Below are 24,204 nucleotides of genomic sequence, written 5' to 3' on the forward strand. Positions count from 1 at the left end.
AGCTCCTTATCTATATATGTTAAGATACTCCTGCCCTGAATTAATGTAAAAATTGTTTTTATATTGAAGTGGTTGTTTCAATAATTAGTCTACAGAAGTTTGGTACAATAATAAAAAATGGAATTAAACAATTCTAACCTGTTTGAGAACACTCTGTATTTCATCCATAACAGTAGCTAAATTTTTGATTGTCTTATTCAGCTGACCCTCGAATTGCAATTTTTTATCATCTGAGGTCTTCAAATTTTCTTGCAGTTGGCCAAGGTCCTTTTTTACTTCTTTTAGCTCCGCAGACAGACTTTTGTTAGAATTCTCCAGTTGTAGTATGGTTTTCTCATCCTCATCTTAGGAAGGGAAGAAATGAAAACGTCATTTCCAATGCTGTGTACTGTGCATCTTAATATTCTGCTTCTGTGCAACACCATAATACCAATTTTTAAAGAACATTAAAAACTGTATTGAATTACCATTTGATAATACTCAATTCTGACTACATTCAAAGTCTTGCATTCAACTTGAATAAAATTTAGACCACACAAATTTCCCAAATTGATTTCTCTGCTGAAGAACCTGCCTTGCACCCCTGTAAGCACTGCCTTCCAAGTGACATCCCACCTGTTTTTTCTTCCAGTAGCTGCAGCTTTTGCTCGATCTCTGCCCGCACCCTTTCGCTCTTCTCCAGCTTCTGCAGGAGGCTGCCCACATCCACCATGGCTCCGTTGTACACGATGAGCCCCACGTTCTCCTCCAGGGCCTTGCTCTCCTGCTTCACCGCGGGCGACGGCAGCAGCAGCCGGTTCCCTGCAGGGGGGGCGAGCACAGGGTCACCGAGAGACCAACCCCAGACACTGCTCAGGAGAACAAATACAGATACAAGTGTCCTGCTCTATCATCAATAACCATAGCATCATCCTAGAGACTAACCCCAGACACTGCCCAGTGCTGCTCTATCCTGAATAACCACAGGGTCATCCTGGAGACCAACCCCAGACACTGCTCAGGGCTGCTCTATCCCCAGTAACCACAGGGTCACCTAGAGACCAACCCCAGATACTGCTCAGGTGAACACACACAGACACAGGTGTGCTGCTCTATCCCTCACACTTCTCTCCTTCTCCAGACCCCAATTCTCCCCCCTGCCAAAAAGCAGCATTCTCTTTCAAGAAATCATTCTATGCCTCTTTCCTGCAGGAATCTGCCTTCAAAACTCAGGCTCCATTATACTACCTGTAGCTCTGAGTCTCCTGACTTCAAAACTAATAACATGAAATGATGTTCATCAATATTGAACATTAACCTCTGTCCTCTTCCCTATTCCAAAATATTAAGGGTTTATCCTAGAGGTGCAACATTATGTGTTGGAAGCACAAAAAACCCTGTTACTTTTGAACTGACAAAGACTTACTTTTCCAAAGTGGCTCAATTAGTTTCTGCAAGAAATCAAATACCTCAGAACTCTCATTATCACACAGAATTAACTCTCTGGAAGTTTGTGGGGAAAAAGAAAAAAATAAAAATACGACCTAACATATCTTCCTGTAGCTCTTCAGACTCCTCTTGGTTTTCTTCATCTTTAGAAGTATCTGTTAGTCTTCTGTAAAAACAAGATTCTCGAAGCACTACTTTATTAAGCAGCTTCTTGACCTACAACACATGAAAAGAAATAATGGTGTCATTTAATACCCAGACATCCTGTTACCTAAACAAGAACAGTTTAGCTTGGAAAACATAAAAGAAATTGCATAGCTTTTTGAACTTTAACATACTAGAGCTTAAAATGCAAACAAACTAGGAAAAGAATAAATACAATTTAGAGACAAAAGCTACTCATACAGTATGGGCATATTTTAAACTGCCAACTTCACCTTTTCATCCCCAGTCAATTTACAAAAGATTAAACTCTTATTTCATTGCAAATATGAAGTGGCTGCATAAAAATAAGAGATCAGGTATGTTAGCAAAGCCTTTAGTAGCTAAATTACATTTCTCCCGCTTAGAACAGTCCTGTAACATTTGGGAAGTTTTTTAGTAGTATACAAAACCTGAGCACGTGACAGGTGAAGTCCAAGAGTGTACAGGATCTCCTCCATGTCCTTCTCCAGAAGGTATCCACAATGACTTTGGTCAAAATAAACAAAAGCCATCAGGAGATCCCTGTTAACAGTTACCATCTGGGTCTTGTCTTTCTCCTAGAGAAAATTCATTATGGGATCATTAGGGAGTTAAAATATCATTCCAAAAATATACCAACTTCTGACATAACAAAAGCTTTTTCTCTGTTCATTTTACTGTTACTTTAAGTCAAGTAATTAATATTACTATCAATTACCTACTTAGATTATGTTAAGACTAATTTAAGCTATATATGAAAAGGAATCTTTTAGTATTGAGAAGAAATATATCACAATGCATAGTAATAGCTGGTAGACACAACTGCCTTTTGTTCATGCTAGTATGCAAAAAATGGTCATAGAATTAATCTTATTATAAAATAGGAAACATCCCTTTGCCCTCAATCATTTACTTAACAGCTGTTTTCAAAGGGAAAACAGGTCTTTTAATAAAAATAAAGCTAAGCTGTAATTAGGACACCTCTAACAAGGTCTATGCAGTCGTTAAGAAAGGTGTTAATTACTTTATCTTTAGATGCCCTCTCTTTACAGTGCTTATTTCCTTCTTTTCTGTCCTCCCGTTTGTTCATTTCCTCTTCGTCCCGGTCTGCAAAACAGAAAGAAAATTCACCATACCCGCAGCAAACCATTATATAACCATTACCAGAGCACATGCTGCCACTGTGAAAGTCCACATAAACCCCCAAACATCTGCAATACACTTCCCTGAAAAATAATAAAAAAACACATTGAAGTGAGCCCTGCTAAGTTCTGATTTTTCTCTAGCCTTATTTTAACATAAGCCATTTATAATTTTTTCCTGTGTTTCACAGGCAGGACAGAAGAGCTGAAACAAATGCTAACTAGACCAAAATGAGTGCTGCCAACATCTCCCATCTATTTAAGTGGTGTGCAGGAAATTACCACAATTCTCCCTAATGAGGCTTGGCAGAGTCTGCACTCAGCTTTGGTTATTCCTATTCAAATTCAGTATTATTCACTCTCAAATACTTCATATAATAAAACCAATATACACTATGTAATTAAAACCATGTGTTTATAGTTATGTTGAGTGAGATATTACTCTCCCTATGACTTAGATTCTCCAAGAAGTCACAGATCACACGACTTATTAGATGTGAATTACAAATGGCAGGTTTTTTGTCTAAAGGTAGACAGTACAGTCAAACTGGACTGAAAGAAAAAGGGATGAGACAGCTGCTGGGATAGATTATGGCATACAGCTCTGCACCTTCCATGCAAGTCTTGGGTCAGAGAATCATGTGCCAAGTTCAGTTTTAAGCTCACCTTCCTTGTGAGGAAAACTTGGAAAAAAACTATGTATTACACCACGTGGCTAATTTTGCCAACCCTTTTCTGAGAACCAACTGCTTTCTCCTGCATCTCCATGGCTTGCTGGTTTTTTCAGCAACTCTTGACTGGGAATGGCACAAGGACAGTTTCTGGGAAGCAGCAGCAGTTGCACAGAACAGAGAAGCCCAGGCCACTCTTGCAGACAAATTATAAGCAAATAAGAGTTATTCTGGAAACCACAGATTAGCATCAGCTTTTTAAGGCTGCTGCAGTACTCTGCCAAAAATACAGCTGAAAATGCTGGGACTGCAGTATCCACACAGTTCAAACCCACATGTCTAGCAAAACCTCTCTGCAGACAGGCAACTACCCCGAAGTGCAAACCAAAAAGCACACACGATGTTCCAGACCTTCCTGAATCCCTGAGCAGGGGAAGAGCTGCTGCCTTTGCCTGCAGAGTCCTCCAGACCCTTCCCCTCTTTCTTGAGGCTGACACAACTCCACTCAAACACAAAACAACTTGTGACATGGGCTGAAGAGCACCCACAGCACATTCTGTCCTGGATAAAACCAAGATGGCATTCCAGAACTGAGGAGTGGGAAGTTAGGCATCTGAAAGTGGCTTGGTTTTTCAGAGGTGCTGAATACTCACATCTCCTACTGACTTCAATGGGAGCTGCGAGTGGTCTGCATTCTGAAAAAAATGAAACCACTCTATATGCATGCCTTGCTCAGAGCACCACAGCTAGCTCACATTCACTACGTTCATACTGTGCCTGGCATAAAGGTACTCACATTTGACATAGAACTGGTCAAAATTACTAAAATAAAATTAGTTTAATAACGCAATTTTAAGTTGTCTAGTTCCAGTGTGTTCTCCAGCTTGAAAGAACATAATCAGAAATGATAAAAATATTTGTTAAAGGTCACAAAATTCATAGTTCAAGATACCTTCATCTTCATCTTCAGCCTCTTCTGCCTCCATTGGATCGTATTCTTCTTGATTATTGTCCTCTTCCGTTTCTTCTTCATCTTTAGAATCATCTTTCCTTTTATCTTCCTTCTGTAACAAAAATTCCTGAATATTTATCTAGTCAGAATCAAAACCCAGCAAAGTAAAATCCTTATTACCAGTCAGAATTTGCCTACATTTATGCTTAGTCACCTAAGAACAGATACAAATTTATATGATACAGCTCAATGTTAAAGTACTCCCAATACACCTGTAAAAATTTTAAATTACTGAATATAATTGAAGCATATTTAAATAGATCAAAAAGTCTAATCAATTAACTAACATTACAAGAAGTGAGTTTTTGAAAGCAGTAATGTAAAATAGAAAGAGAAACACTTTAATATTGATCCAGACAGGCTAGACTGCATATGAACTAACTGCAGACCTTCTTTTCATCTCTCTCTTCTTTTTTATCTTTATCGTCTCCAGATTTTCTTCTTTTAGGTTTTGGATCATCCGTTTCATCATCTTTTTCTTCTTTTTTTTCTTTTCTCTCATCTTTTTTGCTTTTTTTGTCCTTTTTGTCCTCTCTCTCTGGGAGAGAAATCAGTGCTTTGTAAATTCTGACACCAAAATCTCTCTGAAGCATTTCATTGAAGAGTTCTGCAAACAATGATACCTGCATATAAAGAAAGAAAAGAGTAGTGACAAAAGGTTTTAAAATATGTATTAAAAATTTATATAATCATGATAAAACAGCTATGATGTGCAATTTTAGCAACTTACACCCTATCAGAATTTTATGAAGTGTCAGATTTCTTACACTCTGCTTTGAACATGCTTAAACAACTTTACAAATTCCATTCAATATCTGCAAACCTGTGTATTCCTCTGGACACCGTGCAGTGAGTACACTCCTGTTGTACCAAAGCAATTCAGAAATTTTCACACGACAATTACAAAGAAACAGGAACAGCCAACTGGCAGCAGCACTGCAGTGTTACCTCAAAGGAATGCTCCTTGTTGTCCTCCAGCCTGTAGTCCAGCAGGACGCTCAGGGACATGATGCTGCAGTCAAACTTGCCGCTCTTGGCTGCCCAGTTGGGGTGCACGATGATGGCCGGCTCGTCCGGCAGGATGTAGCGCCGCTCCCGCCGCTGGCGTTCCAGCTCCTCCTGCCGCTTTCTTTCCTCCTCCTGAAAGGGACCAAAACCCAACGTGGAGCAGACTCCAAAGCTGAAGTTTCACCCCTACATTCGTTTTTGGGACTCGCTGCTTTCCTGAGCAAAGGGAAGCCTAAGCTGCTGAAAGTAAACAGCACAGCGAGCTGTTTACTCCTCCCAGAGGAGTCAACCTTCATACCTCACCTCTCCAAAGACACCCAACACAGCCCTAACAGTTACCGCATGACAATTTATCTAACTTTTGATCATGGAAATGCAATCTCTATAGATATATCTGATGCAAATGAAACAAAATGTAAAATTCCACCATCTTACTGATTTGCCAAGAGACAAATACTGAAGTCTCCTGACTACAAAAAAAGTCAAGGCAGAGCTTGTGCTTCATAAAAAGCCAGCACAATCACAGCTCCCCTTCACTCCTAAAGAAAGCTGTGGCAAGAAACCCAAGCTAGTTGAACGCCATCCAAGCTGTGGGAGGAGGCAGCAGCAGCTGACAGAATTAGCAAGCACATGGCCCTTCCTCCCTCAACAAGGTTTACAGGGATGTATAAAAAGATAGACTTTCAATCACCCCATACAGGTTAGCAGGTAACATACAAAAAGGCAGGTTTAAAAGCAAGTAAAGCACAAGCCATTCTCTAGACATTTCTGCCCCCTTTCTGTGGTTGAGCTTTGGCCTTATTGCACAGATTTTGTTAATTTTTGTGAACTAGCAAACCAGACTAGGCACGGCAACTACAAACCACAAAACTGAGAAACTCCAATATACAGTAAGTATCCAAAAGCAAAGATTAAAGCTTTGCAATAGGGGAAAACAAACCAAAGCCACACGAAGAAGCTGGACTGTGAGACACAGAGGCTAACAGAACTAAGCAACTGCTTTTCATGTAGGTTTAAGGAGTTAAAGTATTGTTAATGTGTTCACTCATCTTGAGCATGGCTTTTCTCAGGAGGCTTGGATTTATTTTTCCTTAGATTTAAGGTCAAACATTAATTCAGATGCCTTTAATGCAGTGGCACATTTGAGCTGATTTGGCTGATACAAAGTAATTCAAACTGGCCAAGAGTTCTCCCCAATTCAGCAGCTTAAGGTACATCAAGAGTTCCCAGTACAGTCACCTGAGAACAACAAAATCCCAGCAGAAGTAGGCACATGCCTCTGCTTTTTATGCTTATACATATTTATACCAATATTTCATATATTTAATATATACACAGGACTTAAACCAAGTATGTCCAAATCCTAACCTCTTTATCTTCTTCAGATTTCCTATCCTCCTCCTCTTCCTCTTCTTTCTCAGACTTCTCTAGCTCCTTTTGCTCTTCTTTTTGTTCCTCGACTTTCAGCTGCTTTGTCAGTCGAGCTATCAGCTGAGATTTCAGTCCCTTAGGGCTAAGGGTTCGACTTTCTAATTCTTTGCGAAGGTCATTTACCTGGCAAATAAAAGCTTTGTGAGTGGTACCCAGCAGTGACATCACAACACATTGGATTAGTAGAGAAAGTGAGCTAAAAACCAACAGCACTGAAAAGTCAACTCTACTTTTTAAACATGTGCTGAAAACCACTAATTATTGATACAAAAAAATCTATTGCATTTAAATTGATATTTTCCACAAAAAACTTCTGAGGAACTTTTCACAGAGGCAGGGAAAGTAAAATAGTTTATTATCACTACTGCTTTCCAGGAAACTTTTTATGATGTAAGGAACTTTTCACAGAGGCAGGGAAAGGATTCAGTTAAAGTACAATAGTTTATTATCACTACTGCTTTCCAGGAAACTTTTTATGATGTCTCCTGACATGGTTAAAAAAGGCAGTAATGGTACAAATATGTACAATTTTTAAAGTATTTTAGACCCCACATTTCTTAACCTAAGTAGTAACCTGGCAGATTACAGCAGAACTCTTGTTTTCCAGTTCATGTATCATAGGTGATATTCTTTAATTGTAGAAAGTTCAGAGTAGATTTAATCAGCTGTATTCACTTTCTACAACCAGGAGTCATCCCTGCATACTGTGATACTACATCTGGCACCTATAAATTCAGCAAAACACTACTGAAGTTTTCTTGCTCAGTTAAAGAAGCATACAGCTACATTTCAGGTCACGTCTTAAAAGTGAAAAAATACAATGGAATCAAATTTTCCGAAGTGTTTGTTACCTTCATTGTTTTTGGATCCAGTTTAGACCAGTGTGTAGGCGTAGAGATCTCTTTAGCTTCCCCATCATCCTTTTCCTCTTCATCCTGACAAACAAAATTTCAAAATTATCATTCAGAAAGCTTGAAAGCATTTCAGTTATTTTTAAAATTCTGTTGCTGATCTGTGCAAGGTCACAACTGTTTCAGATAGTCTTCTCCTAAAGTTATTATTTAGACAAGTTCACACACACATTCTACCACTTTATAAATGATCACAGTGCCACTCAGCCAATACAAGCCAGATCTGTGGAACACAAAAGGGTGATAAGCAACACCACAAAGGATATTGGGGTTACACAGACACTGCTGGTCTCCAGTAACCACACAGTGGGTGATCTTCCCCCACATTTTAAATCCCCCAAATTACTCTTTGTTCAGTCAGACCTTCCCTTACTCCAAGATGCTGATCAGCCACATGGCCTGAAATTCAGATGTTTCAGACTAATGTTTGTTCAATTTCAAATATCACAATTAGAACTGGCCACAAGAGAGAATTTAGAAATTTCAGAAAATGGCAAAATGTTTGAAGACAGCTATTCATAAACTGAATCTCACTCAACAACTGGTCCCAGATTCCAGCAACTACGTCTACGATAAAAATTTTCTGCGCATCATAAGCACAATTTAATTCCATTTGTGATATCAGCATACACATTTAAAGTTAGTGAACTAGCTGAAATAAAAATAAAAAGCAACATTCACTACACTGCTGAAAGCTGGTTTACCAGTCATTGTTACCAGTTATGTTCCTCCTGTGTATGTGTGTTGTGTAGTATGTGGTGTGCATTTTGTGCCTGTGTTCCTGTGCCTGTGAGAAGCAGAAATAGAAAAAGGGATTAGCGTTCAGTGCCTGTTCTCCATCAGCCTCCTTGCGTTCACCCTGAAGCTTCTCGACCAGCTGCTGCTTGTATCCTCGGGAGAGGGTTTCCCACTCTGAGCGGGTGGGAAGGCAATGCCAAACATCCGGGAAAAATAAAACCACTGTCTCCACATGAGCTGGAACTGTACGCCCCTTGTGGGTCTCCTCAGGGCGATGGTAGCGAATCTCTGCAAAACGGTACCTGTTGCAAGGGAAGAAGCATGTTGGAAAAAAAATTCTACAATACATTTTAAAGAGCCTAGATCACTTGTAGCACATCAAGTAAAGAAATTTTGCTGCAAGACCTTGAGGTTTATCTAAAGAAAAAAATTATGGAAGCCATATTTTCTCTTCTGGCACACTTGTAAAAAGGTGGCAACTGAAAAGGAGGAAAATCAACAAAATGCTTTTCATAAAACTCGTTGTTTAGCCCAAGCAGGTTTTATGTGCAAATAGAAGTTGTTGAAGAACTTCAAATTTAGCATACAACAGGCTTTCCTGGTATTGGTACAACCACGGTGAATGTTAATGCAGGACAAAAACTCACCAAGAGAAAATATGGCTGTATAACAAACGGCTATTTATTTATAACAAAAGAATAATGAAATGAAGTTCTCTTGACGATCCTCTCCAGCTATGCACAAAATGAAAAATATTTTCAATGCACATTCATTCAAAAAATTACAGTATAACATGTCAAAATAAACCCAGAATTTTTAATTAGTTCTTAATGCAGTATTCAGCACAGTTGGCACCAATCAAGCTGATTACCAAACAGAACATCCTTTGAGTAGTTCACCTGAACTACTAAGAGCAGTTGACAAAGAAAAAAGGGTTTTTCCAGCCTCCTTTTTTTTTTTTTTTTTAAGTCCTGGTAACAGACAAGTATTTATTTCTACAGAGTACTTGGCTTTGCAGTGCAGTACTTACCATTGCGTGCACACACTTAAGTCAATCCCTGTAAGAGCCTTGCAACAGCGAATTGCCGTCTTTATCAGCACCGAAGGGTCCTTTTCTGGATCAGGTCCATCCAGTGAGGGGGACCAGTGTCCTCCAATAGCCATAGCTTCATCTTTGCCTTTCATACCCACTAAAAACTAGACAAAAAGAGTCTTCTGAATGTTCCCCTGCTAGGGGTAAAAGGTCATTTTCCCAAAGTGCAAAGAATATTTCATAGCACACACAATGAAATCCGTGAGTAAACTGTGAAATTATTTTGAAATCTGAAAATGAAAATCAGTCAAGAAAGAGTTCAGTTTTTTTTTTCCACAGACTGTTTCAGCAATGGAATAGGTTTAAAACATCATCACTCATTCTTGCTTTCAAGATTTTCCATCAAGTTCATTTATTGGTATAGGCTTGGCCCTTTGCAATTAGAAGGTTTCTAACCCAAAAGACAGACAGTAACTTAAATGGTGTCTTAACTCTGATACACATTTACAGATGTGCCTGCTTAGAAGTGAAGAAGAAAAGCTACACAAGGTGAGACCACAAGAGCATCATACCTATAAGTGAAAGTATTCCCATCTATTGCAAGTTAGAATTTAACTGGAGAACAAGTCTGTCGTCCTGAAACACCACAGCACTTACAGCTTGCTCAGTTTAATGGTTAAGTTTCACTTAACGGCTGCTTAACTGTTGCTTCATGTGTATTCTCTTCACAGCTGAGCCCTTACAAAATCAGTAAGTGCTTGTAAAAAGCAGCTAACAAAGTGAATTATTTTAGTTTAACTAAGTGGAACAAAGCAGTAAATGTGAAGCTCCTATAAAGTGGAAAAAGAACTGACATATAAACTAGGTCTCTTCAGAGGAAAAATGAAGTCATCATTCAGCTGTCTACAAGCTCCTCTCTTGTTGTCAAAAATGGCAAAGCTCTATAACCAACCTTTATTGCCAAAAGTGTCTGGCATGGAAGCATATTTACCTTTACAAGTCTAGCAGGATGCTGAAATCCATCACGAAGTTCTTGGGGATCCTCAGCCAGAGCACATGACTTGTGGTAGAGATCTTCCATGCTAGGACTAGCCATCAACATCACCTGTGGTGCAAGTCAGAGCAGTTGTGGTGGAAGTCTCACTACCACTGATAAACAACGACCACAACTTGCAAACACACATACCAAAGCTCAACAAGGCTGCTCTATACCCCAAACAGCTGTATGATAAAACAGGAGGCTCCTTCTCAGTTACTGTGTTTTAAAGCTCAGCATTCTGAAGGGCAGCTCTTGCTCTGCATGTCTGATACTTGAGCTTCATGGTATTTGTACACAGAAGGTGAGTAAGTTAAGCCTCTCCCTTTGTGAATGTCAAAATATGCATCAAGAGCCGTAATCATAGATAAAAGACCCCTTTATCAAAACATTTTCCAAAAACCTGTTCCATTTCAAGTCTGTCACTAAAATAGGTCTGAGATTTTGCCAATCTGTGTTAGAAGTATTACATGTTAAAGACCGATCTCAATCTACTTCAAACAAAACAATAAATATTGAGATGAATAGGAAAGAAGGAAAGAAAATACCACTAAACAGAATAACAAACAAACTGCACAGAAAGAGTTCAGTTATTTTTTTCCACAGACTGTTTCAGCAATGGAATAGGTTTAAAACATCATCACTCATTCTTGCATCAAGTTTGTATTGAAGGAATAAAAAGGACTACATTAACTACTCAAAATGAATTGCCTAAGAAATCATTCAGAGACCTTGCAGGAACTGGCTTTCTTTTCCTATAATCACATCACTGCAACTGAGTGCAGACAATGGAAGAGCCCTCTGTAAACACAAATTTAGCACAGTTCTAGTAACAGAAAAACAAACTGAATTCCAGTTGTGATTCTTTAAGCTCTATGTACTAGCTTTTTACTGAAAAGTTTAAAACACTGTACTTTGCTCAAAATGACTGCAGAATGTCTTCAGTTCTGTTATACCCAGTTTTGCACCCTACTGATAAAAATATTTCTAATGAATAGTGGTATCAGTGGAAAAGCATACAAACCTTAGCACTGTAGAGATGATCAGCATCAGGTGGATCAAGGACAGCAGCGTTCTTATCTATGGGATCTACTTCTCTATGCATTACATAGAAATTACAGTAGTTTCCCAGCTGAAATGGTCTAGACATAGGGAAAGCATCCACCCACGTGAACTGCGCATCAAAGAAGTCGCTGGGGATATACAAGTTCTGGTAACGCCTCCTCAGCTCCATCATATCACAGCTCCGGCTGAAAGACACGCAGTAAAGATACAGCAGTTAAGAGCTATTAACCAAGTACATCATCAAGAGATATATTAATTGGCAATACAACCACGTATGTTTGATGCTGTATATATAAAATCTCAATAACATTTGGTTTGAATGTCACGGATGAAGTTTTTAAAAAAGTAACTATTAACCACTTCCAACTCAGGTGTCTGCATTTAGGGAATGTTCACTGAACAACACTACAAAGCTGTTTTGCAGTAGCATTCTAAACTAACACAGAACCTCCAACAAGTTCATCATACAAGGTTCTTAGCCATTCCATACTTGACCCCTCTGTGCAGTCAGGATCATCATCCAACGCCCACTTACACACACACGTGGGCTGACACGGCTCACAGCAGCTGCACCATGACTAAGTGAACTGCAGGGAAACACCTGGCACTACAGACATACCAGTCCAAGGAGAACTTGGAGAACTGCACGGTGTAGCGAGGGACGACGCGCCGCGGTCTGCGCGGGGACCTCTCCCTCTCGCGCCGCGGTGATCGCTCTCGGGAGCGCTTCCTCTGCGGAGACCTCTCCCGGGACCTGCGCCTCTCCCGCTCCCTTTCGCGACTTAAAGAACACACACAAAATGCAAATATTTTTGCAGGCTGGAAACATGAAATGATTTCTGGCACAACAGAAGCCAGACCTGTCAGAGACAACTCAAAAAAGGGAAGTTTCAGAACAGCCTCTTTACATGAGAAACTGATTACATAACTCCTTACTTTCAGGTAGATAAGAACTCTACCATAATTCCTAAGGATAACACCCCTTGTGGTCTTGCTGACCCACTCTGGAGCAAGCAGCTCAGCTCTGGGTGAGGAAAGGTCTTTATGGAATGCTTGGATCACAGTCTGGTCTACATACCTCCTGTCATCTTTTCGGTTTGGCATAGGGTCTCCACCTCGGTCATTCCTCCCAGAAAACCTGGATGGTGGGTCTAGTCTTCGAGCTGGCTGTGGCTGTGAAACCAGGCGGACTGGGGGCTGCAGCAAACCACCTGAAACAGAACGTACAGCATCAATACAGAGCAGGGGCAACTACCTACACCTGGCAAACACTGCTGCTTACAGCTGCTTCACTTGTGTACATTTTCTAACCTAACTCAACAATGGATAAATTTGACTGTAAACACCCACACAAAGAAACTCAAGAGACCTAAGCTTTTCTGCACTGAGGCAAACTGACACTCTTTAATAAACTGACACACTTTAGTAAAGTGAACTTGGTTTAAAAGCATCTTCTTGAGATGGAAGCTAATATAACCTAAGCACATAGAATTCATCTTAACAGCTAAGCCTTTTCAAAACCTTAAGTTATAGACATACTACCTACTCACTGAAGGAAAACTGAAATCCTCATTTTAAGGTTTTTCATACATAAAAATAAAAAAAATATTGCTAAATCAATGTATCATATTGCTACATCAATCCCTCAGCACATAATTTCTTTGCCTTGAGATATTTAACCAAGTGATTTAAGTGGAGCAAACATTACTAAACTCCAACGAACAACTACAACTAATTAAACTGTAGTAAGCATTTATGCAAAACAATTCTGCTACGGTTTTCTGCCCTTGTTCTTACTGTGTAAGACCAGTCCTAATATTATCACTTCTATCACTGATTCCTTAGCCACTCAAAGTTTGAGAGACATTCACAACCTTTGTTTTACATTTGCCATGTCTGGCAGTGCTTCTCTCAGATGCCAACCTGGCTAACTGAAACTAATAAGCTAAGGAACAATGGCTTTAACAACACAACTGCAAAACCTGATTTTGTGGAAAACTGCAGAAGATGCTGAAGGACTGCACTGCTATTAATACTCTCAACTCCCCAGCTTGTCTGAGAAAGAACAAAAACTACATTGAATGTGTTTTCAGATTACAAAATCTTAACATGAACAGGAGTCCATGGGGACTTCACTAACCAGGTGATTTCTGAGCTACTGCAGGCAATGTGCCTTGCACACAGCTGCAGGGAGACATATTCAATCTGAAAAAACAGCAGAGTCTGCTCCATAATATTTCAGCTATTACTTCCACCTTCTGATTAACAAGAAAATAACCATCACCAGAAATAGGAATCTCCTCGAGCCAGGTCTCATAAGCTCTTGGAGATCTATTTCTCACCCAAGATAGCTCAGCTACCTTAGAAGACATAAAATCATCAGGATGGCTTCTGTGGTAGTGTTGGAAACAAAGAAGTTGTAATAAAAGGCAAAATAACAAATCTCTCTACAGAGAAACAATGAGCCAGGTGCAAGAGTCCTTGCCCCTGGTAGAACACCTCACAAAAGCAATTAGTTTCTTTGTTCTCTTTTTTTTCTAGTCAATTACTCAGGCTGGACTTTTTGGATCGTGTCTAATTGGCTATCCTTAAGGTTGAGGTGAAGTCCTGGGTCCTATGAGACGCCTTTTCACCTAACTGAGGAGACAAACTTCTGGGCTTATTTCCTTTTTAAGGGGACAAAGAATAATTTTGTCACTCCATCAACAGGGGGGCACATCCCTACAACCACCCAGTGAGCACCAGAGTCACCCCCAAAAAGTGTCACTGAAGGAGCACCTTTCTGCTGCGGCTGCTGCAGCAGCGGCTGAGGCTGTGTCTGGAGCAGAGGCGTGATGGAGGCTGCAGAGATCTGTGCCTGCAGCAGGGACTGCGGCTGCGGCTGCGCCTGCACGCCGAAGGTCTGCTGCGCGATGGGCTGCAGGACGGCCGGCGGCGTCTTCAGCAGCGGCTGCGCCTGGCTCTGGTTCTGGGGAGACACGGCAGTGAGGAAGGAGAGCTCCACCCCACCAGCCCTGCCCGGCACCTACAGCCCCACCCACCTGGTTGGGCAGCGTCTGGATCCTTTGGGCGTTCCATTTGAACGGCATGTTGGGGTTGTAAGTAGCTTCTACCAGAACTCTGTCACCCACCTGAGGTGTCTTGCCTTTAACAGCGCTGCAAACGTGACAGAAAATGTATGTGAGAGGATTCTTTAGGATTCCTTTTACTGAGGATTCTTCTTCTCAGTAAGAATCAGACAGGTTTTTTGCATGTTGCATTTAAAGATGGGAGAAAGTAGGCAAAATTCATTAAAAAAAGCTTATGGGAAGAGTATCTACCCCCAAATTCAGCATTAATGCTACCTGCTTCAGTTCAGTTGTGCACAGGAACTTAGTAATTCCCTGTCTTTGGCCCTAAGGGAAAAGTTCCCCAAAGAGTACCAATTTAAGACATGCAGACAGCAAGTTTTATGCTTTTAATCACCCACTAATTCTGCAATTTCCTATTACACAGAGCTAGTAAACACCAAGCTTTGGGCTTTGTATTAAAAAAAATTCAAAAATTCACATGAAGAAACTCAGACTTAGGATCTATTGACCTCTCTGACTTTCACTGTTGAATGAAAACAACACAATATTGCAGAGAATTAGTGTGCAATCTCTGACTACCGAGAGCATCACGGAGCACATCAGCAGGCGAGCGCTCCCAGCTTACCTAAGCTGAAAAAAGACATCTTCATCCACGAAGCCAAAGGTGTCGTGCAGCTTAGTGACCACGCCAGTGAAGACGCGCTGCTTCTGCGGCTGGGTCTGCTGCTGGCTGGAGCGGGGGGCGGGGTAGGACACGGTGATCTGCGCTGCCGGCTGGGGCGTGGACAGGCTCAGGCTGGTCGGGAGCGCCACTGCCGGCTGCAAGCAAAATAGAGCCGCGCTCAGGGCTGAAGCTGCCACACGGACAGGGAACAGCGCCTTCAGCCACCGGACAGCAGCTCAGAATGACCAGAGCACCCAGGACAGACACTGTCAGACGGTGGAAGCTTCCTGTGGTTTTTGTTGGGTTGTTGGTTTTTTTGGAGATGACACGTTTCTTACTTTGAATGAAGACTGGTTTTGTTTATCCTTCTTTTTTACAAGAGTCAGCTTCCCCCAAAAATGTAACTTGTCCAGACAAAAGGCATCAAGACTGCATTATTGTCTACAGGTAACCCATACAGTGGGCCTGAAATGGAGATAAATTCCCAGCTCTGCTAGGAATAAATGCTTAAGAGGTCATTGTGCATTTATATCCCACCTGTAGCGTTAGAAGTCAGTAAAGGCTGAGGCCAACACAAACCCTTCCCTAATTCAACAGGTCACGTACTTCCCTTACAAAAGCAGAACACAGTAAGATAATGAAATCAAGCCAAACATGTTTACCTTTTTAAAGCCTGAACTTTAAAAGTTCAAGTGAAAACGGAACTAGAGGAATTTGTAATGTGTTAAATGGCTGCATGTTTTAAACCCGTCAAGCTCAGCAAGATTCTGTTTAAACCTCTTTATATACATACTGTTAATACAGGAAGTTAAATTCCTTCACAAAGAAGAGAAAGATCTTCCCTGTTTGTTATTTACTGCAAAACAACTGGACACTTGAAGTTCAAAGAAAAAAAATATTAAAATATAATCAACACATGTTCCCTTCAAGATTAAGGAAGAGTGGTTGCCATTAATTTTTGAAACCAAGGCTATGCATATTTTAACATCTGGATAAAATAAACCTGTACCAATAAAATGTCCACTCACATTAGTTCATGTTACAGATTAAAGAACCAAGATATCACAAATTTGCACTCTTGCATTATCTGTGTTTGGGGATGAAGACCAAACAATAAAACCAAACTAACCTGAGTTAAAAGGGTCTGCTGAGGTTGCTGCAACTTAAAATAAATAAAGTTATAAATTAATTTTATATGCTTAAGGAAATTGTACAATTCTACCTCCTCTTTACAAGTAAGAGTTTTTGCTTAATCTGAGTCAGTTAATAGTACTTTAGGGCTTGGTCATTTCAGCAGTTTGCACATCTGTAAAACTGTGCTTGTGGGGTTAATTTTGAGATTGTATAACCCAGGTTTATACAGCAAGGAGAAATGCTAAATTTTTTTGAACTGAAAGTTAATAGCAATACCAAAAAAATTTTGGCAGCTGGAACAGCTTAGGCATGTAATTCCCTTGTACTTTTATTGTTTTCAAAAAGTCCTGTTAAGTTAGAAGATCATAATAAAAATCCAAAAGGGAACGTCTTCCAGCAGTTAAAATACACGGCCCTGTTTGGAGCAAAGTTCAGCAGAGAATCATTTACACATGGAATAGTATGTATTTTTAAAATTTGTTTTGCAGGAAGGTAGGCAGGTTTCCATTCTGCATATGTCTTTCCAAGTTTATGAACTTCAAGCTCTCTTTTGTCACACAAAGTATTACTTAAGTTTCTTTAACAACTTCCCATATGAGGATGATTTCGGAGACAAATCCTACAAGACACACAATCAACATTATTTTAAAGTTATTTGTGATGTACACAGTAAGAATCAGACAAACCTGTTGTTGTACACTATAGAGAGTCTGCTGAGGTTGTGAATATTGCTGAAACAGATAAAAGCAAAATATCTTATGAACAGGAGAATTATTACCACAGTAATACCAAATATGTTACCTGCTTACAAAGTTCTAGATAAAAATAATTAACACTTAACAATTTTAATTTAAAAATAGCTAATAATATCAACGTATATAATTTTAATAACAAATATTCTGAGCCTTTAGAGTCGGCCCTGATGTTCTCTTTCTAGCTAAAGTCAGCAATTTTTGTTAAGCCTCACAGTATTTAAGGCACATTACAAAATCATGCAAAATTCCATAAAGGATATATATAGTGGTGGGAGATACTTGAGATGCTCAGTTTAGATGCAGCAAAACCCATTCTCCCAAAGGGCTTTCCACAGCTAAAAATCGACTCCTCCACAGCCCAACTTCCCAATCCCACCACCGCTAGCTACAAACGCCACCCCCCCATGGATAAGACAGGTTCACACTGCAATGTTCACCATTTTCCATTCTCCTTTCCTCCTGGATCCTTTAGCTCTACGGAGTTCGGGGAGCGCCGGCCGCGGTGTGTGCTTTACCTGCTGCAGGGCCGCGGCCGCGGCTGCCGCCTGCTGCTGGAGCGCGGCGCTCTGGGTCAGCTGGTAGTTGGTGGGGGTCTGCGTGGTCAGCCCCGCGGCTGCCAGCGCCGTCTGCTGCGTGTACAGGGTCGGGGAGGCTCCCAGCAGCGAGGGCTGCTGCACGCCCAGGGCAGCTGCGGGGGAGAGAGGGGGGAACACGGCCAGTGAGCGCCCGCAGCACCGCGCCTCACGCCGGACGCGGTGCGCGATGCTCGGCACCTCAGCCAAGCTCACCCGGGGGTGAAAAGTCGCAAAATTCAACACCCATCCTGCCAGCTTCTCTTCTAAATCCATCTACCAAGCTTTTCTTCTAAATTCATCTAGCAATAGCAAATCACAGCAGAGGAGCAGAGACCATTACATTTCTTTCTCTGGAGCGCTCAGGATTTTACAGCTCTGTAGCTGCACCCACCCGCAACCCCGGGTACTTTCCTGAAGGTATTCCAGGCTCTGAATGAGCCAAATGAAGATTGCTGCTCTGCTCTGCACATGAATACATTGCACTCTATTGAGGGCAAGAGAAAGCTCCACTGTAACAGCATCTATGAAACAGAGGCTTATGGAACGTGTCCTCTGAAATCACCAAGTTTTTGCTTCACTCAGTGCTGTCTTTGTCCCCTGTGGAGTGGGGGCTGGTGGAGAAGGAACAGCCTTGCAACAGCAGAGAGTTTAATCAGTCTGCTTGTAGAAGGAGACTGAAGCTCTCTCCAGCTCTTAATAGGAAGGGTTTGCGCTGCCCAGACTCAAACTGCCTACAAGGAAAGATTCGTTTATTTTATTGTCATGGCAGCTTTTAATTTACCAGAGAACATAAGCAAATCATGAGGAGCAGCTAAGCACAGGCTATGCTTCTGAACAACGTATGCTCAAGGTTTACAGATGGATCTTTTGGGTGACAAAGAGCCCTGCAAAATGCAAATCTCAGCAAAAAACTGCAAACATAGCTGGAAACCTGCTCCCTCTCTGGCAGGATTTTAAAAAAAAGTTATCGGCAGCTGCATGATCAAATATCACTTCATTAAACTATCAGTCTAGTCCACGTGTTTAAATAAAACCAGAGAGAAACTGGGCAGGAAAACGTACTGCCAGCAAAAACAGGTCAGCCAGCCATCTTCAGAACTGAGCAACATTCAAGATTAGCACAGTTCTTCTCTCTCCCAAAGCCATCAAAGAAAATGGAATGAGGAACAGATTTACAGTATTCCTGCAGAGTTTGTGCTCCACGCTGTTTTTAGTGATGCAAAGTGAAGCTCTCATTCCTGATCCAGGATGCAGTAAAACACTGCTTGTAGTGGGTGATTGTTACCATAATGCTGTACCCTACTCAACAGGTCCTGAATAATGCCACCCTTCCTACCACACTGCCCTTTCCAGCAGAGCAGTCTTTGCTGATGGCACTGATCATCTTATAATTTTGGAATGAAACAGGAAAGAAATACATAAACAGCACTGAAAATAATTGCTATCACTATGATCTGTATCAAATATTGCCACATAAGCATTCCAGGAAGTATTTTAAAAGTGAAATCAAGCATTCTGCAGTGTACACCATTCAATTAACTGTCCCCCCTGGAAAATTCCAAAATTTGCATTTCTTTACAAGCCAGCAAACAAAATTTGAGGCTTCTCTCCTGACAAACCCTCCACTGTCTTCATCCTCTTGCCTCCTGCTTGATCTCCAGCTTCAACTTGAATGTGCAGTTTGGGCCATCCAGAGGACACCCTCAACTGGATCCTCAGCACTGTCTCACATAACATGCCTTAAAAACAGACCTTTAAATATAAGTCAAAAGCTCTGCTGCTGTATCCTGGGACAACTTTCACTTTTCTTGGCTGTAATACTTTGCTGGCTCAGTCAATGCATTCATCTTTCTCCTCTTACTTCCACATGCCAAGGAGAAATTCCCATTAGTGCAGAAATTTGCTGCATGCTGTTACCTTTGAACATGTGTGACTATTGTCATTCAGTCCAAAGTTCTATCCTAATGTTGTTCCAACATAGGGGGATGGAGTTGGGAAGCATTACCAAAAGCAAATTTCACAAGTTTTCTCCTATTTTGTGTACCAACAGTACCCACAAAAATGCCTACTCCCAAAACCAGATCCTGGGACTACTCAGCTCTTCAGTTTCACACTGACAATTTCCATGTCAGCATTACCCAGAATTATCTCAAGCAATTCCCAGCCCATCCTAAGACCCTTAGCCCATTTTGTCAACTAAGGAAAACCAAGAAATGTTGCCATCTCTACTGTCACTTTTTGAGCATTTAATATTAACTGGGTATCTTTGTCGACAACACTGCAGATCAACCTACTAAGTAAGGGGCAAAGACAAAAGCAGCCAAGATCCTCTGAGGATAACACCTGTAGTAACAAGTTTTTCAAAGTTGTATCTTGTTCTCACTGATTTGCCCAGAAGTATTCCAAGACTTTCATCTGACTACCTTTCATCTGTGTACTCATCTTGGTCAAACAGGCTCCAAATAATTAGGCAACTGAGTTTGCATTACTAGTTTAAAAAAAATAATAAATAAAGATAGATAGAGAACAAATAGGAAAAATCACACAGAAAAACAAGAGACCGAGAATTAATCAGACTCATCTGGAACTGACATCTGACTGCCACATTATTATCACTGGCAACAAGCATCTGCAATGGCAAACAATAGCTTCTTAGGAGTTGTAATCATCTCAGTAAGTAGTGATGGAGATGCCTTCCTTCAAATGCAGTGCAAACAACTCTCACTGGCACCAGATACTGTGTGGCACCTTCAGCTGGAAGGGCTCAGACAGAAACTGGGGTCCTAGGCTGCAGCTCTGCATTAGGTTATAGATATTTCTGTGGCAACCAACACAAAGACAGTATTTAGTAGTGCCTCTTCCTACCCCTAAACCTTAAAGATCCCTAGAAGTTAGGGAAACATCTTCAAAACACACAGCTACATGTCTCCTTGGTGAGTGACACAGCTTTATTAGAATGACATAAAGTACCCCGTGCAGGGCTTGGAACACTGCTCACAGTTGTCAGAAATTGTGAGACTGGGTCCTTGGGCTTCAGAGTTTCTTTAAGCTTCACACACTTGCAATACAAACATCACACAACCTCCTCCAAAAGCATTCCTTTTAACAGGCACACACTAGAAGCCAGGCTCAGCCCATTTGTCACGGGACATCTGTTTACAGCAAGCCAGCACACTGTGCACCAGCTCCTATTCCTTAGTGGGCTGAGATTCAGCACATGCTCACCCTGTCCTTACACACTGCTTCAGTCGCCTCACAGGGCCACCAGACACCAAGCTGCAGGCACTTCAGCCTCCATCAGCTGCACCACTCCTCACTCCAACGCAATGAAGTCTTGATACAGCAAAGACAACACCACCAACCAGGGAGAACACAGCAGGGCCAGGGCTTCCCAGCACCACAGCTCTGTAAAACCAGGCTTTTCATCACAACCCATCAACTGCACAGGGCAAGCACTGTGACACAAACCACACAGGTGCCAAAAATGAAGAGTTAGAGAGGAGGAGGAAATTCTCCTTTGCAGGTATTTCAAGAGTTTGCACATCATTATGCAAGTAAAAGTAATTTTCTGTAGTAGGCATGATTTAATTTGTTCTTTAACAATGCTTAACCACCATGGCGGGGGCTTTATTCTGGTTTTAGTCTTGTGATGCATAAAAGCATGGGATGAGGAGCAGACAAAAATTCACTGTTACATGTGGGAGTTTCTCTTCACACATTGATCTCTGCTGGCACCAGGAATTGCCCATCCCTCTTCTAATTCCACAGGCACAGAGAGTAATTAATAAACCCTCCCAAAGGGATCACAGACCCCTCATTACATAGCACATCAGTCTACAACCAGTGTGCCACACCTTAATAATTAAGAGCTTTACTTAATTTAGTTACTTCTTCATCAGGGATGGTCAACTCAGCATCCACATCAACAACTCAAAAAAAACCACCAAAAAATCCCTAAACCAAAACAATGAAAAACACAAACCCTCAACACTGATGGTTCACAAGGATAAACCAATATGCACAATTTCTTGGGTGCAACACGGGTGAGCAGCAGTTGAGGCTGGTCAGCACACCTGAGCTCTGACAGCACCTCTTCCTTAGGAAAACAGCCTCCCTGGAAGGTCACAACTTCACACTAAAAGGGACAAGTTCAACCAGAAACACTGTTCTACAGCTTCCAGCAGTGTCAAAGAACACTGCTCACCTTCCAAAAGATGCTTCCTGTGCTCTGCATTATAAACCAAAATGCCAACTAAAAAAGGAGGGGAACAATTACGTAAAAAACACAGCTGGGCAGAAGAATCCCAGGGACTGGATTCAGGGGAACAAAGAGGAATGCAGACATGGTGACTTTACTGCAGCAGGAACAGGAAAGGACAACGTGAAGAGGACACCAGGAACATGGAGGTAGCACAGGAAGAAGGCAGAAGTGTAACTAAATGTCACATTTTTAGTGGCTCTCATGTTTGAGTCAGGGGCTGCTGGCTCAGAGGGACAGCTGTAAACCCCTGCAGATGCTGGCCCCATTGAGCAGTGAGAACTCTCACAGCAACTGACGCTGACCAGTCCCATCCCAGCTACATCTGCACCTCATCCAATTTAAGCAGGCTCACAGGTGGCTGGTCCAGGCAGAGTCACAAGCATAAGAAATGGGGTAAGAGGCAGACACAGGCTCCATGCACCCCTCCTGCTCCTACCTCAGAAAGCTCTAAGACTACTGCCAGCTCCTGCCCTTGGCAGGTTTAGTGCAGCTTTCCCTCTGGAACAGGACAGGGAGCCCCCCACTATTTTTGATGCATCAGCTGTCACATCAGCCAACACACCAAGAACAGTCCAGCCAGGAGCTCCCATTCTTTGACTGCTCCAGTGTCTGCCCCAGTCTGACAGGACAACCAAAAGCAAAGTTTGTCTCTCCCACATTCCCAACTCTTTCCAGCTGTTAGGGATTTTCTTACAGAAGGAGATAGTGCCATTTGGACAAGGGAAGTGTGAGCTATTCAGAGAAACAGAGAAAAACTGCCCGTGGGCAGCTGCTTAGGGACAGCAAGAGTTGGGGTGGGGAAGGGAGCAGAGTGGGCATGGAGGGAAAGGAAAAGGCAGACTGGGACAAGGTGCTGTGAGGCACAGGGGGGTGTCACTCCCTGGGGATACAGTGTGAGTGCAGCAGTGCCCATGGGAAACACTGCAGACAGAGGATTCACCTTGGGAAAGAAAACTGAGTCAGGAGAGGAGAGATTCCTATCCCAGAGATGCACCTCCAAGGAATGTCACACATTCCCAGCCTTTGCCAGGCTGCCATTGACAAAGGAGGTGTGACACTGAACTTCATGCCAAACCAGAGCAACTGCAGAACCCACACATCCTGAACCCTCAGCTTTGTGAGCTCTCTTCACACTGCACAACATAACTCCAACATCTCAGTAACAAACTATCTGCACTCAAGAAAAGCACAAGGCACTCCAGAACTGGAAATGGAAGCACCCAAATTCACCATGCATCAAGCTTCACATCCTTGCCTCAACCTTCTGTGCTGTAAGCCAACAGGCAAATGGAACCAGCCAGGTTTTTTAACCAGTGACTTGCAATTAACACTTCTTAGCTAAATCAAAGGAAACTCTCTACCATTATTAGAGCAATACCTCTGGTTATAGGGACCTTTAAATTCTAATTCAGCATTAAAAAATAAATACCCCCCCTTCTCACCCAAGTAACAAATTTCAGAGGACTTTCCACTATGTGGATAATACCTAATCTATTAATAAAACAAAATAATAAAATAATTTGTAAACATTCAGGCTGACCAAGAAATGAAACTCAGGCAGCACTTAAGAAATCTGAAATGCCTTGTTAGAGGTGATATTATTTCGTCCAGAACCGTGTAATTTAATAGGGGGTAATTTGATTTACACATCTTGGGATACGACTAACTCGATATGCTGTTTATTGACTAAAACAATCAACACAAATTCACCTGGGATTTTACCCCTTAAGAAAAGCAAATAACAAAACCAACAGACAGTATCAGACAACGACTTTTAAAGTCTCTATTGTGGGGAAAAAACTCCCAATTTAAACCACCTACATAGACTTTAGATAAGTGAGTTAGCATCGTGCCCCTGTGAAGTGCACAGCCAAGTATGGAATCTCCAAATCTCCTAGATGTCAGGGTTCAAGCACCGCGTGTAAACTGACCTGGCTGAGACACCGCAGTGGCTGTAAACTGAGTAGCCCAAGGGGGATTTTTCTGTCCTCCAAACTGAGCCATGGCAGAAGGTAGGATCTCCCGGGTGTCTATCTTCCGTAACTGCAATCTAGTAAAATAAAGCGCAGTTGCAATCTTTGAAAAG

The 24,204-nt window shown here is 41.6% G+C and overlaps 1 protein-coding gene and 2 non-coding genes across 13 annotated transcripts in view; all 3 read right to left on the reverse strand.

Moving 5' to 3' along the window:
* The window catches only part of CCAR1 (cell division cycle and apoptosis regulator 1), a 28,294-nt gene extending 4,090 nt beyond the window's left edge, over window positions 1–24,204 (reverse strand). The window contains exons 1-24 of one of the 11 annotated variants that reach the window (XM_039696212.1): window positions 24,050–24,204; window positions 17,798–17,970; window positions 17,214–17,258; window positions 16,523–16,549; window positions 15,355–15,548; window positions 14,700–14,814; window positions 14,437–14,626; window positions 12,737–12,869; window positions 12,278–12,439; window positions 11,618–11,843; window positions 10,549–10,662; window positions 9,555–9,721; window positions 8,616–8,826; window positions 7,727–7,810; window positions 6,813–6,998; window positions 5,385–5,576; window positions 4,826–5,059; window positions 4,377–4,503; window positions 4,078–4,119; window positions 2,636–2,718; window positions 2,043–2,189; window positions 1,524–1,644; window positions 616–801; window positions 139–344 (exon numbers count right to left, since the gene is read on the reverse strand). In XM_039696212.1, coding sequence (XP_039552146.1) covers window positions 139–344; window positions 616–801; window positions 1,524–1,644; window positions 2,043–2,189; window positions 2,636–2,718; window positions 4,078–4,119; window positions 4,377–4,503; window positions 4,826–5,059; window positions 5,385–5,576; window positions 6,813–6,998; window positions 7,727–7,810; window positions 8,616–8,826; window positions 9,555–9,721; window positions 10,549–10,662; window positions 11,618–11,843; window positions 12,278–12,439; window positions 12,737–12,869; window positions 14,437–14,626; window positions 14,700–14,814; window positions 15,355–15,548; window positions 16,523–16,549; window positions 17,214–17,258; window positions 17,798–17,970; window positions 24,050–24,122 — 3,438 coding nt within the window. In that variant the 5' untranslated portion in view covers window positions 24,123–24,204. Of the gene's footprint in view, window positions 1–138; window positions 345–615; window positions 802–1,523; window positions 1,645–2,042; window positions 2,190–2,635; window positions 2,719–4,077; window positions 4,120–4,376; window positions 4,504–4,825; window positions 5,060–5,384; window positions 5,577–6,812; window positions 6,999–7,726; window positions 7,811–8,615; window positions 8,827–9,554; window positions 9,722–10,548; window positions 10,663–11,617; window positions 11,844–12,277; window positions 12,440–12,736; window positions 12,870–14,436; window positions 14,627–14,699; window positions 14,815–15,354; window positions 15,549–16,522; window positions 16,556–17,213; window positions 17,259–17,719; window positions 17,971–24,049 lie in introns of all 11 variants that reach the window. The other 10 variants (XM_039696213.1, XM_039696211.1, XM_039696206.1 and 7 more) reach the window with 10 other exon arrangements.
* LOC120496140 lies at window positions 9,873–9,936 on the reverse strand. The gene has a single exon (XR_005626228.1). It is a non-coding gene; the product is annotated as a small nucleolar RNA SNORD98 (small nucleolar RNA).
* Window positions 11,176–11,239, reverse strand: LOC120496139. Its single transcript, XR_005626227.1, has one exon. It is a non-coding gene; the product is annotated as a small nucleolar RNA SNORD98 (small nucleolar RNA).

The sequence above is a fragment of the Passer montanus genome, unplaced genomic scaffold (genome assembly GCF_014805655.1).
Source record: "Passer montanus isolate IOZ18808 unplaced genomic scaffold, ASM1480565v1 scaffold96, whole genome shotgun sequence".
In the NCBI taxonomy this organism is placed as follows: Eukaryota; Metazoa; Chordata; class Aves; order Passeriformes; family Passeridae; genus Passer; species Passer montanus.